Source organism: Ochotona princeps, chromosome 3, assembly GCF_030435755.1.
Source record: "Ochotona princeps isolate mOchPri1 chromosome 3, mOchPri1.hap1, whole genome shotgun sequence".
Lineage (NCBI taxonomy): Eukaryota > Metazoa > Chordata > Mammalia > Lagomorpha > Ochotonidae > Ochotona > Ochotona princeps.
Genome location: NC_080834.1, coordinates 87,275,095 through 87,288,981, shown reverse-complemented (window position 1 = coordinate 87,288,981; position 13,887 = coordinate 87,275,095). Strand labels below are relative to the sequence as shown.

General features: G+C 47.8%; 1 protein-coding gene across 1 annotated transcript in view; it reads right to left on the bottom strand.

The window, feature by feature from the left end:
* The window catches only part of PARP14 (poly(ADP-ribose) polymerase family member 14), a 49,079-nt gene extending 36,148 nt beyond the window's left edge, over nucleotides 1–12,931 (bottom strand). Inside the window, exons 1-3 of the mRNA XM_004577846.3 lie at nucleotides 12,494–12,931; nucleotides 7,448–7,575; nucleotides 4,564–4,597 (exon numbers count right to left, since the gene is read on the bottom strand). Coding sequence (XP_004577903.2) covers nucleotides 4,564–4,597; nucleotides 7,448–7,575; nucleotides 12,494–12,680 — 349 coding nt within the window. The 5' untranslated portion in view covers nucleotides 12,681–12,931. The remainder of the gene's footprint in view (nucleotides 1–4,563; nucleotides 4,598–7,447; nucleotides 7,576–12,493) is intronic.
* Nucleotides 12,932–13,887: the final 956 nt, after the last annotated feature.

Here is a 13,887-nt window from a genome sequence, read left to right as displayed (position 1 = left end):
AGACCAGAGATGGTCTCCCCAACAAGCCGTTGAATTTGTCTGGACAATAAGATGCTGGACTCTATGCTTGGTATATGCTTGCAATGAAAGAATCTCATGTGAACTTGAACTTGGGTAATACAACAAGGTGGAAGAATCCACCATGGGGGGAAGGTTTGGGGAGGGGTGGGGGGAATACCAGTACCTATAAAACTGTGTCACATAATGCAATGTAATTAATTAAAAAAAAAAAAGAAAGTTATCATTTAGGGTATAGCCCAGTGGCCTAATGGCTAAAGTCCTTGCCTTGCATGGGCCAGGATCCCATATATGTGCAGGTTTGTGTCCCAGATGTTCCATTTCCCATCCATCTCCCTGTTTGTGGCCTGGGAAAGCAGCAGAGGATGGCCCAAAGCCTTAGGGACCCTGCACCTGTGTGGGAGACCTGGAAGAAGCTCCTGGCTCCTGGCTTCAGATGGGCTCAGCTCTGGCTGTTGTGGCCACTTGGGGAGTGAGCCAGCAGATGGAAGATCTTTCTGCCTCTCCTCTCTGTAAATCTGACTTTCCAATATAAATAAATAAATAAATCTTTTATAAAAGAAAAAGAAAGTTATCATTTAGAAAAAAGTTTATTTTCATTTGAAAAGTAGATTTACAGAAAGGAGACAAAAAGATCTTCCATCCACTGCTTCACCTCTACACAAAATGGCCGGAACAACTTGAGCTAAGCAGATCTGAAGCCAGGAGCCCCCTTTGAGTTTCCCATGTGGGAGCAGGGGTCCATACACTTGAGCTGTCCTCTGCTGCTTTCCCAGACCATAAGCAAAGACCTGGATTGGAAATGGACCGAAACATGAACCAGCACTCATATGGGATGCCAGCACCGCAGGCAGAGGATAAGCCTGCCACTGGTTCCTGAAAGTTATTATTTAATGATGCTTGTTTCTGAGTTAGGGTGGGAGGAGGGGAATTATTTGTTGTAGCAGATGACCCTCTCCCATGCTGGATGGAACACCATGCATACTCACACAGGACAAATTAAAATTCCCTTAAGGATTAAATAACAACATAAATTAGAATTACATAAGATACGTATGCCTCATCAGAATGAGCCTCTATGTGCTCAGCTTTGACTGCTTCCATTCATCCATGTGGGCTTGGACATGTTCCTTAACCGTGTAAGTAGAACCGGAGGGGGGTGTGACCTAGTGATAAGATACCTACATTCCACATCAGAATACCTGGTTTCATTCCAAACTCTTTTTCCAGTTCTGCTTTCCCACCAGTGAGTACCATGGGAAGCAGCAGATTACGGCTCAAATAGTTGAATTCCTCCACCAATATAGGAGACTGGGAAATAAGTTCCTGACCGCTGGCTGCTGCATTTGGCCCCCAGCCCTGCCCTGGCTGTTGGGACATTAAAGAAACGAACCAAAAGATGGAATCTGTCTTGGGCTCTCAGTCACCGTTTCCCTGCCTCTCCAATGAAGAATAAATTAGAGCACTGGACTAAGAGAATTGAATGGCAGTATTTTTCCTTGCTTTATACCCTCACAATGATTAGCAACTTCAATACAATGAGCTATTATTTGGTTCCCTGACATTAAAAAGCATCCACACTGAGGGTATGAGTCTGAGAAAGAGACAAAAGGGGCTTGGTTGGCATGAGAGGCTCCAGGAAGTGGAGGAGGCTGAATGGGACTTGGCAGGTGTTCACAGTAAGGCAGGGAAAGGGAGAGTCAAAAGAAGTTCTATGCAGAGTTCCATGAAAACCTGCTGCGTAGACAACAGTGATAGAGTGGGCATGCTCTGCCCTCCCCAGTCAGCCCCTCCAAAATGTATGCAGAGACATAAGAAGCAAGGACAGCCAAGCAAAGGAGGCCCAGAACATGGTTTGAACTTCATCTGGTAGCTGGTGTTAAGGGAAAAAGCCAGAACAGGAAGACTTTAAAAAAAAAAAAAAGCCTCTGTGACCAACAGGCGTGAAAGCTTCAATGGAGACACCAGTAGGTGGACAAGCTATACTTCAAGAACACAGGAACTGCTTTGGGGAAGAAAAGGACATTTGTGGCTTCAGACATGCTGGCTCTGATTCCCAATAAGGAAGTCAGCCAGAAGGTTTGGGGTTCAGAAGGGAGTCCCTGCTGAACAATACCAGAATTGTCCAACCGCAGGTAACCAGTATTCCCCTCTCCTGGCTTTTCTTTCCTCTCCAGGATCTCCTATTTGCTGGCTTCTACTTTTCAGGCCCAGCTCAACTAAACTTAGCCCGGCACAGGACCCTGGCGCTTGTGCTCACATGCCCTGTGCTGGCTTGCACTTCCCTTTGCACTGTCAACACCAGTGGGTGTCCTAGTTTTCCTCTTTCTGCACTGGGATGCAGACGGGCCCAGTACATTTTTGGTGCGGCATCCTCTGTTTACCATCCCTACTAAATAACTATCCTCTAACCACATTTTGTTCAGTTTGGAACTGCATGCAATTCCAATTAATGTCAAGGATTCAAGCCTTAGAGTCCTAGATAAGACTGAGCTTGGAAAAGCTAGGCAACAAATGACCTCCTCTTTCATCTCGTCAGAGTCAGCTTAGCAATCTGCTGGAGACGACCCAACTTCCTATCTGGTCACTTTCCTTAAAACCTACAGGTTAAAATGGTCTTAATCTGTAAGGCAATGAAGATTTACTGGTGAAGGGCTGGATGGCTATCTTGAAAACAGACTTGGCATTTCAAGCAGTTATGACACAGCAATATCAATTCAGTGCAGTTAGAATTGGAATAAAATCTAGGAAACCATAGCAACACAGACTTGGGACCAGTGCTGTGGTGTGGCGGGGAAAGCTGCTGCCTGTAATGCTAGCATCCCATGTAGACACTGATTTGAGTCCCATCTGCTCCACTTCTGATCCAGTTTTGTATTAACGTACCTGGGAAAGCACTGTAAGATGGCCCAAGTCCTTGGGTCCATGTACCTATATGCGAGATCAGGAAGAAACTTCTAGCATCTTCTGACTAGCCCAAATCTTGCTGTTGCGTCCATCTGGTGAGTGGACCAGGGATGGAAGATCTCTCTCTTTCACTCTCTCCCTCTCTCTTTCTCACTTTAGCTTTCAATTAAATGCATACATTATAAAAAGAAACACAAACTTAACTAGATTTTATGTTCAGGACTAAACTACAAATGCAAATACATAAACCACATCCTGGTCTAAAATTAGGCTTCTGTGTACAGCTCTTAAGGCATTGTCCAAGAAAAATATAAGGGTTTTGGAAATAACAATGTCAAACAGTGTAAGTTGCATGAGTCAATTCTAGACCTGAAAAAAAAGGAAAGCAGGCATAACTCTAAGGAGACCAAACAAACAAACAAAAAAGTTTAAATCTTCTATAAATCTTGAGCCTCTTAAGAAAATCCTGCTCAGGCCCGGCACAGTAGCCTAGCAGCTAAAGTCCTCGCCTTGTACCCACTGGGATCCCATAGGGGTGTCAGTTCTAATCCCAGAAGCCCTGTTTCCCATCCAGCTCCCTGTTTGTGGCCTGGGAAAGCAGTTGAGGACTGCCCAAAGCCTTGGGATCCTGCACCCGCGTGGGAGACCCAGAAGAGGCTCTGGACTCCTGGCTTCGGATTAGCTCAGCTCTGGTAGTTGCAGCCGCTTGGGGAGTGAATCAACGGATGGAAGATCTTCTTCTCTGTCTCTTCTCCTCTCTATATATCTGACTTTACAATAAAATTAAATAAATCTTTTTAAAAAAGAAAATCCTGCTCACGATAGGCATGGGAAAAACAACCCATATGTCCCTACTGAGAAGCTCTTCCGTTAGTGCCAATGCTGTTTTTAAAAGAAAGTTTCAGAAAGCGATACATGCTTAAGACAATGTGCATTTTAGATAAAAATGCTAATACATTTTTTAAATTCCTTTTTCCTAAGATGTGGTTCTCTGGGCCCCTTTATGTCTCTTTATTGGCTCACTCAACACATTCATTATTTCCTTCCCTTTCTATCAAACAATGAAAATGAGTGGTTTTTTAGCGTCAGGTGGCATCACGCCAATGACCAGGGATGCAGTCAAGTCCACAGCAGCTGCTTGGCTTACCAGCCATTTCCTGCAGCAGCCGAGGTGATCAGAGAGCTGCTGCCCCTGTCCTGTCCAGCACGCACACGCTTGTGTTCTCCTTGCCTGTTGTGGCCCAGGTGAGCAGCACCGTGCACACCACGGCTCACAAAGCAGTGCCAACCAGCTTGGCTTGCACACAGCACCCATGGACATGCCATATTCTTGCCCCCATTCCAGTTGGGCATCAGTTAGATCTAAGAGTCAGTTCATTGCCACCTCCTCCAAAGCAAGGTGTCTCCCGGTCCCCAGGGAGAAAGCAATTTCCTCCCTGACCTGGGCTTGAATCACTCTGGGGTTTCCCCAAGTGTCCACCCTTGACACGGCTGACTCAGAGGAGGCAGATGGTGGAGCACAAGGCAGCTCCAGCTGAGCAGGCCCTGTCAAAGGAGAGCAACAACACTCCCCAGGGACTTTACTAATAAAGCAGAAACTACTCATGAAGCTCAAGATCATATCAACTGTCACTTTACCTGGTCCTTGGGCAGCTTCTTTGGAATTGGAATCCTGAAACCCAAACAATAATGTAGCATTAATACATTATAAACAATTTCTCTACAATAAGAAAATATCCCTGTGACAAACTTGAAGATTCAGGGTTAAAAAGGATGCTCATGAAAAACTCTGGCAATAGTCCTCCTGAACGCATCTGGGGCCAAACTCAGTGATACATGAACCCACTGTTCACAAAAATCACCAGCTGGGGCTGACGGCATGGTTCAACAAGCTAATCCTCGCCTGTGGTTGTGGCTTGCCACATGGGTGCCAGTTCGTGTCCTGAGTGCTCCATTTCCCATCCAGATCCCTCCTTGTGATCTGGGAAAGCAGAGGGACATGACCCAAGTCCTTGGGTCCCCTGTGCCCACATGGGAGACCCGGAGGAAACTTCTGGTTCCCAGCTTCAGACAGATCCAGCTCCTGCCATTGCAACCACTTGGGGAGGGAAGTAAACTAGCAGTTGAAAGAACTCTCTGTGTAACTCTGTTCTAAACAACAGAATCCTCTAAGATAAAGACCCAGAGTAAATCAGGAATTTAACTCATTCCTTTCCCCCATTGAGTATTTAATTGTGTGTTTGCTATGTAACAAGTACTCTGTCATGTGCTTTTACAAAGGCCATCTCATGCAAGTCTCACATTACACAATCACTCCAAAAAGCAGATGTTATCAGCATCCCATTTTACGGTTGAGGCGACAGTATGTGTTTGATGATGGCTGTCCTCTCAAACTGATGAAAAAAAAAAGTTAAGTTTTATACTGGTTACTCAAAACCATGTCAATTCCATAATATTGCAAATTGCTGTTGATGTTATATTGGGACTCTTAATTGACTGTGATGATATTATACCAGCTCTGACTTCGGACCAGAAATGGTCTCCCCAAGAAACTGTTCAACCCATCTGGACAATAAGTAGCTGGACTCCATACTTGGTATATGTTTGCAAGGAAAGAATCTTGATTGAATTTGAACTGTAATACTGCATCAAGGTGGAGGAATCCACCAGGGGGGAGGGGAGGGGAAGGAGTGGGGGGATTCCCAGAGCCTATGAAACTGTCACATAATGCAAAATATTAATAAAAATATATAAAAAAAAAGTTAAGTTTCAGTTTACAAAAAACCAGGACAAGCAGATCCAAAATGCTATATCCTAAACCATCAGGATTGTGATCTCCTAATCTTGACTTGCCCAAAACTGACTAAAATCATACAAAATGCATCATCTCCTTCATTATTCCATGCTTCCCTAACAGCACCCTTGCTTCCCCCACATTTGTAAGCTGCTTTTATCACTCCAGCTGAATTTATACTTCTCGTGTCATCTCCTTAACTTCAAATGCACGGAACTCATGGAAAAAATAAAGATAAAAACTTTATTATATATACACTTTACTACTTTTTAAAATATATATATATATATATTTCCATTTTTATTGGAAAAACAGATTTACAGAGAGAAGGACAGACAGTGAGAAACATCTTCTGTCCGTTGGTTCACTCTCCAAATGGCCGCAGTGGCTGGAGCTGAGCCCATCTGAAGCCAGAAGCCAGGAGCTTCTTCTGAGTCTCCCACGCAGTTGCAGTGACCCAAGGCTTTGGGCCATCCTCGATTGCTTTCCCAGGACACAAACAGGGAGCTGGATGGGAAGTGGAGCAGCTGGGACACATACTGGCGCCCATATGGAATCCTGGAGGTTGCAAGGCGAGGATTTAGCCACTAGGCTATCACGTCGGAACCAACTTCTTTATATATGTATACTTCACTTCTCAACCTCTGCTCCACCAAGTTCCTAATACTTTTCTAAAGTGATGATAACCAGTTGTTTCATCCATTTCTAATGAACTAATGATCTTGGGAACTTCACGAGGTCAATGTTGTCTTACATTTTAAAGAAAAATGGGCACCCTTAAACAGTTTTTAAGATCAGGAAACATAGCCAACAGTCCAGAAGAGCCCAATCAAGGCCACAGGGTGAATGCCTACCAGCCTTCGTTGCATCGCTCATATCCAGCTCTCTCGTTGCAACTCTCATACAGTTGTCACTGTGCTGAGGCTTCCAATGACATCAATGAGCAACAGGCCTTGAGCACCCACACAAAACCGCTGCCGTGCCCTTGGTCGTCACTGGTCCACCTTGGCGTTGCCTGGGCCACTCCTACTTCTCAGTAGCCATGGCTGTGGTCATGCTTGGTCTTCAGGGTCATGCTGGTAGTGTTTCATTCCCCATGATACTTTCTGGAAGAAATGCTTCAGGATGGAGGTCCCACATGGTGAAAGTTGTTACTGAAACTTCTGCACCGTCAGGCAGAAAGTTTGCTGCACCCTAACGTTGCAGTTAGAATTATGAAGAACAGTTGCCAGGTCTATGGTATGGGCTGTAGTTTCTACTGTCAATCCTGGGTCTTGTTCAATTCAGATATAAACGAGATTCATTTTCTTTCCTTGCAGATGGAGGTCTCTCTCTGTGGCTTCATCTTCAACATCATCTTGCCTTTTTGTTCAAATGAATTATCCATGTGCATACTGCTGGTTCCTTCATGGCATTGCCCCTGCAAAATATCCAGTATTCTTCCACCCAAGCTTTACCATAAATTTAATGTTTGGTTTTACTTGAATTTCAACTCTTTAAAACAGTGTCTTACTCTTCTGAGTGCCTCACACTAGATCCTATTCAAACATGTTGTAACAGGTTTGTACAAGTTTATTTTGATACAAAAATTTGAAGTCCATACATCATCTTTTTATAAACACATTTTCTGTGAGCTTCTCCAAGGTCCCTTTATTCCTCACAGTGCAAAGAGGTCAGGGCTTGTTTCCCATAACACACACCTTATGAGAACTTCTCAGGCTTTCTTACCTTTGTTGGAATCTTCTTTTCAGAGACACTATGGAGCTTCTCCTCAGGCAAGGAGAGTGTTAGCTGGAACGGTCCTTGTCCTGCCCATGTTAACTCGTGAATCTGTCTCTCCAGAACCCTCTGTCGAACTGGAAAAAAGAAAAGTTTACTTGTCAGCAATTTTTGCTTATAATACTACTCTATGTTTGGGACTAGTGCTATAGCATAGCTAGCTAAGGCTCCACTAGCACCCCATGTAGGCATTGGTTTGTGTCCCAGCTGCTCCACTTCAGATTTAACATTCTATTTGTGGCCTGAGAAAGCAGTGGAGGATGGCCCAAATCCTTGGGCCCCTGCACCCACGTGGGAGTCCTGGAAGAAGCTCCTGGTTCCTGGTTTCTGACAGATCCAGCTTTGGTTGTTGCAGCCATTTGAGAAGTGAACCAGCAAATGGAAGATCTCTCTTTCTCTCTCTCCCTCTCCCCTCTCCCTTTCCTTCCTTCTGTAATTCTGAGTTTCAAATAAAAAAATGTTCTTTTTGAAAAAATTACCCATGGTTAATTATATGCTTATCACGATCAATCAATGGCTTGGTCAGTTTCTCAAACTAGGCTATGTATAGAGAAAATGTACAAAGCTTAGAAAGTAAGCAAAACGTACAAAGTTTAGAAAGTAAGCACAGCTTTGGATTCCATCTCTCTCTCTCTGTCTCTCTCTCTCTCTCTTGAAAGAGGGAGAGAAAGAATCTTCCCTCCAGTGTGGGTGCAGGTACCAAAGGACTTAAGCCTTTTCCCTTTGCTTTCCCAGGTGTACTAGTACAGGGGCTGGATTGGAAGTGGAGCAGCCGGGACTCAAACCAGGGCCCACATTGGATTCTGCACTGCACATACCAGCTTAACCCACTACACCACAGCGCCAGTCCCTGGATTCCATCCTTAAACTAATTATTTTAATATTGGGCATGCTCTCAATGATCCTGATGTACAAAGCCACAGCTTTGGGGATCGTCTCGTGAGTGTTACACACATTAAACTGAAGAAACACAATAAAACAACGCAAAACAAAATGAAATAAAACAAAACAGCATGGTACCTACATTTGGTAGGTTCTCAAATAAGGTGGCAGTAATTTTTAGATTTTTCATTTCACTCAAAAGGCAGAAAGACAGAGATCTTCCCTCCACCGGTTCACTTCTCAAATGCTCATAACATTTGGAGTTTGGACCAGGCTGAATCCAGGAGCTTGGGACTCCATCTGGGTCTCCCGCATGGGTGGCAGGGGCTCAAGTATTTGAGGTATCACCTGCTGCTCCCCTTTCCGTGAGCATTATCAGCAACAAGCTGGATCTATACTGAAGGAACTGGGACCCACATCAGAGACTGATACAAGATGCTCTTGCCCCCAATGTAACATCTTAACAGTTAAGCCAAACATAGCTACCCAAGAGGTAGCAACATTTATTCCACAATGAGAAGAACTAGTTAAAGCATCCGTCATGAAGAGCCAGTGAAGACTGTGTGCCAGACCATGGCATGATCGGAGTCACGGTTTAGTAAAGTGACACAGATAGGCACAAGCAGCATGAACCAAGTCAGAAAACTGTTCTGGGTGTAGTGGGTTAAGCTCCCACCTGCAACATCAGAATCCCAAATGGGCACCAGTCCCAACCATTCCGCTTCCAATACAGCAACCTGCTTATGGACTGGAAAAGCTGCAGGACATGGCCCAAACACTTGGACTCCTGCACCCATGTGGGAAAGCTGGATGAAGCTCCTGAATCTCACAGATCAGTTCAGCTCTAGCCTTTGCGGCCACGTGGATAGTGAACCAGCAGATGGAAGATTCTCTCTCTATCTCTCTACCTCTCTGACTCTACCTCTCTGTAACTCTGCCTTCAAATAAATAGAATAAATATATAGAAAAGCTGTATAGCCCATCAAGAAAGAAAGTTGCTTTAAGCCTTATTCTGTGATGTAAGAGACTCATACCTGAAAGTTAATAGAGCAGAAAAGAAAAGATGAGCAAAAATTTTAAAAATAAAAAATGAAGAAAGAGAAAGACAGGAAGGAAGGGAAAAAGGAAGGGAAAAAAATGAACAATGGACCTAAAAATCTAAAGACAAGGATTAACATTCCAACTCCACCACAGAGTTGATGACTATGAAGACATATTTTAAAAAAAAAGATTTGTTTATCTGAAAGTTAGAATCACAGAATAAGAGAGAGAGGGAGGGAGAGAGAGGGAGAGCGAAAATCACCCATCCCCTGATTCACACCCCAAACAGCCAACCCCTGCCTGGCAAGAGCAGGAGCAGGAGCTCCTCCCAGGTCTCTCACATGGGTATAAGGCCATCTTCCGCTGCCTCCCCAGGCACATTAGCCGGAAGCTGGATCAGATGCAGAGCATCTGGGATTCGAACCAGTGCCTGGATGGGTTACTAGCATTACAGGCAGTAGGTAGCAATACCCACCATGCCAGGACACAGATATGCAGCACATACTTTTCTTGAGTCTTCACTTACTCACTTAGAATGGAGTCTCTGAATGCACTTTGTAACTCTCCAAGGATTATGCAGACAGAAGTTACAAGAAGGTGCTGGCAGAGAGGCCGGAGGAGAATCAGTGCATCCCAGATCCTGGGGAGTAGGGAATGGGCTTCAAGGAACGGAGTGGTGTGTGGGCAACCAGTCAGTCAAGAAGCTTGGAGAGCGCCTACTGTTCCTGGTTGGGACTCCGTGCTGGGTTGCCATTCCAGATTCTGATTGGGTTGGCCACCGGTAAGGTCGAAGAACACAACTTAGAATCTTCATAAGAGGGGTGTGACCACTTTCCCCATGTCAATCTCCCATGAACAGGCCAGAGGGAGGAGGGTCTTAGCTAGGTGCCAACCGGAGAAGGACAAGCAGACTCAGTTTCCCTCTTTGTAAGGCGGCAGGTGCTTGTGTGGATGCCTGGAAAGCTGCACTAAGCTAGAAGGAAATGGGAGAGCAGAGGGGAACCTGGGCACCAAGAGTTCGCTAGGTCACAGGCATCTGTGCTGTGCTCCTTTTGTTGAATACATCCTGTTTGGGCATCTAACCGGGCCAGCCTCATCTCAGATCATAATAGGAGAGTGCAGACCCATCTTTGGGGCAGCAACAGGTGGTGACACCAGAGTGTAACTCCCCAAACAAGGGCAGGGTAAGTCTGGAAGGAAATGCCGGTGTCCAGCCTGCCTTGGCCCTGGGCAGGCTCCCTCCGACAGCAGCCTCAGGTCACGGCCACTAAGTATGTTTCCTGACATAAGAGAACTTCCCTCCCTCCAAGACAGAGTGACAGGGAGCCAAATTCTGACCAGTGTGTAAAATGCACACAAACTGAAACAGGGTTTGAAATTAGAGTGCAGGCTCATTCAACTCGCCATAAGTCCACGAACGTGAGCTGTGCAATAATTCTGTAGAGGATGCCTTGCCAGGACTGTCAGATGGAGTTGTGATTAAGTGAGTAAACTCTTGGAGACTTGCGATTGAGAATGTGATTACAATGGGAAACCGAAACTGCCAAGTGGGTTGTCTCCACCCCTAAGGACTCTGACCATAGTAACTTGGTTCCAGCTTGCCAGCGCCTGCAGGGGTGGGTAAGACCGACACCAGCCTGAGGTTGGAGGCCCCCAGTGGGGTGGAGGAGGAGGAAAACGTGGCTGGGAGCTGGCAAGGAGAAAGGAGGGACACCCAGCAGGGGTGGGAAAACCTGGCTGATGTAGAGGAGTAGAACAGGATGGTTTTGTTGTCAAGCTTCCATCTGTAGTTTTAGGCTGTGGATATTTTCTGTCATTCTCTCCCCCTTCCGATCAACTGGAGTGATGAACAGAGACTCCTTAGCGCCCCAAGGACACCTGGTGGGGCGGGGGGGACTGAACCGTGCTGACGGACCTCCCCCACCAAACGCACACACAATCACCGGGATTGATTCCCAGGAAGGGACCCTGCTAACCCGCTCTGCCATGACCTGATTGGTGGGTTGTGCGTGCGGGAGCGTATAACGGGGATTTCTCCAGAACCATATCTCCGAGGGCTAAGTGCACGGTGATATGGACAGTAGGGATCAAAGTTAGAAAATCCCTACAGGAAAAGTGAAACCCAGAGCAGGGTCGCGGGTGGAGAGCCCGGAGGGAATAATTTTCTCTCCTTGGCACCCGGGGTCGTTAACCACTAGAGAGACAACGGGCTGAGGGGTTCCCGGAACCAGGCAGGTGGCCCTCCCCCTTCGTCCTCTTCATCTGGGCATCCTTCGCTTCCTTCTCTGCTTGGTGCGTCCCTGTCGGACCCTGCGCCTGCTCTGACCGCCCTAGTCTCCCAGGATCCGTATGCTTTCCCAAAGCCCACACACCAGGCCAGCGGGGTCGACACGCAAACGTCTTCCCTAAGCTCATCCCGGGATGGGGAAAGGGTGCTCTTCCGGGAGTAACTGCTCCCCAGCTTCGCCTTACAGACCTGGCAGGGGCCCAGAGCTAGCAGGTGGGCTCTGGCCTCGCTTCCCCATAGGAACAGCGGTGGGGACGAGCCTCGCCACCTGCCTGTGATTCCCGGAAGGCAGACGTCCCCACCCAGTCACCCGGAGCCTGGGCAGAGGGGTGATGAGCTTCGCTGTGATCACGGGGAGAGGGGGGTCCCTGCGTGTATACAGCCACACGCTGTGACTTCAAGCAGCACGTCCATCCCTGTCCCGAGGCAAGCCCAAGACCACCGGGAGTCTTCGGGAGCTGGGAGGGAACGCCCGCGACTCCCCAGGTTTCTCAAACCCTCCCTCTTTCCTCTCCCAAACTCCAAAAGAGAACGACAGGAAAAGCCAAAGGGAAACTCTAGAGGGGGGGGCGGTTGGGTCCCCACCTCCAGGAGGCGCTGGGAAAGCGCCTTGAAGGATCTTGCGCGCAGAGGAACTGCAGGACCCACCCAGCGCGCTCTGAGCTCCGAGCCAATTCCGCCGTCCCCAGCCACGAGACGGGCGGATCCTTCCCCGCCGTCCCCGGGAGGAAGAGCCAGACCACCCCGGCCCGGCTCCTCGCCCGGGCCCCCTGGCAGATCCTCACCGTCCTCGGGGAAGAAGAGCACCCGGAATCGGGGCGGACTCCCCGGCTCCTGGTGGACCTCGCACTCCCCACCTCCCGATCTCTTCGTACTCTGGAAGTACATCTGCAGCTTGATGCTCAAGTTCTTTGGGGGGTCAGGGCCCCAGGACCCCTCGACCAGCAGCGGGAAGCCACGGGGAGCAGCCATCCTCTGCCCCGCTCGGCTTGCCCGCCGAATGGCCGCGCCCGCTGCCTCTCCAGGCCTTTAACTCTATCTGGTTTCGCTTTCGTTTCCTAGAAAAGCCCTCCCGGCCCTGCGTTTAGGCTTCCAGCTACCGGCAGCCGCCACAGGATTAGACCAATTGCACCCTAATTCCTCACCTTGCGAAGGCAATTCACCCTTCAGGACTCCACCACCACCAGAAGCCCCCTATCCACCCAAGCCAAGCTGAAATCAGCAGCTTAGGGTCCCCAGACCTGGACAAGCACCAGACGGTTTCATTGGGAACCACAAGCTCACCTTGTCCAGGAAGATACAGGGCCAGGCAGTCCTGTTAGAAAAGTTTATTCCATTTGGGCATTCAATCTAATTACCAGATTTCCCCCTTGTCTTTTTTTTTTTTTTTTTTTCCTGTTGCGGCCACTTGTCGTGTGAACTATCCTGAGGAGTGGGCATTTCCCCCCAAGGCAGCACGAAGCTGCCCGGGGAAGCAGGAGGGAGCCCGGGAGCAGGTGCTTCTGAGTGGCCCACCTGGAGGTCTCCGTGTTTAAGAGAGAAGGAGGTTGTGAGACACATCTAAACCAGGCCACAAGCAGAGCCGCTTTCTCCCGCAGGACATCTGGCATATTATCTCTTGATCGCCTGCAGTGGGATCTCATGTCCAAGAGAACCACAGATCCGTCAGTTTTCCGGATGGGTGGAGGGGAGGCTTATTCCCTATCCACACAAGCGCTAAGTAGCATTCACGCAGTTTCTAGTGCATCCGGTTTTCTACCTGCAGATGGCGCTCGTTCTCTGACTTCAATCGCCTCGGACTCTGCTGGACCAAGCGGCAGCCCAGGATGGGCCTGGTCCTAATCCTGAGGACAGACTCAGGAATTCTCCATCTCATCGCCACCCCAAGCAAAACCCAGTACCCCCTTCCACACGGGGTAGTCAGTCGCTCTTTTTCTTTGCACTGTCAATTTGTAAGAAATTTGAAACTGGAACCCTTTGTGTAGGGTAGCGCTCTGGATTCCTTTCAAGGCTCTGTTGATCAGTGATGTGCCTGCCAAGTCGAGGTCTGCTCATCACTCCTGTGTGAACTTGGAGGGAGCTATAAGAAGATCAAGACAGCAGGGCTTGAGAGCCAAGGAAAGAACATTCTGGAAGGAGCAAACTGTCGAACACCATCAGGTCTAGCAGTATTTGGTCT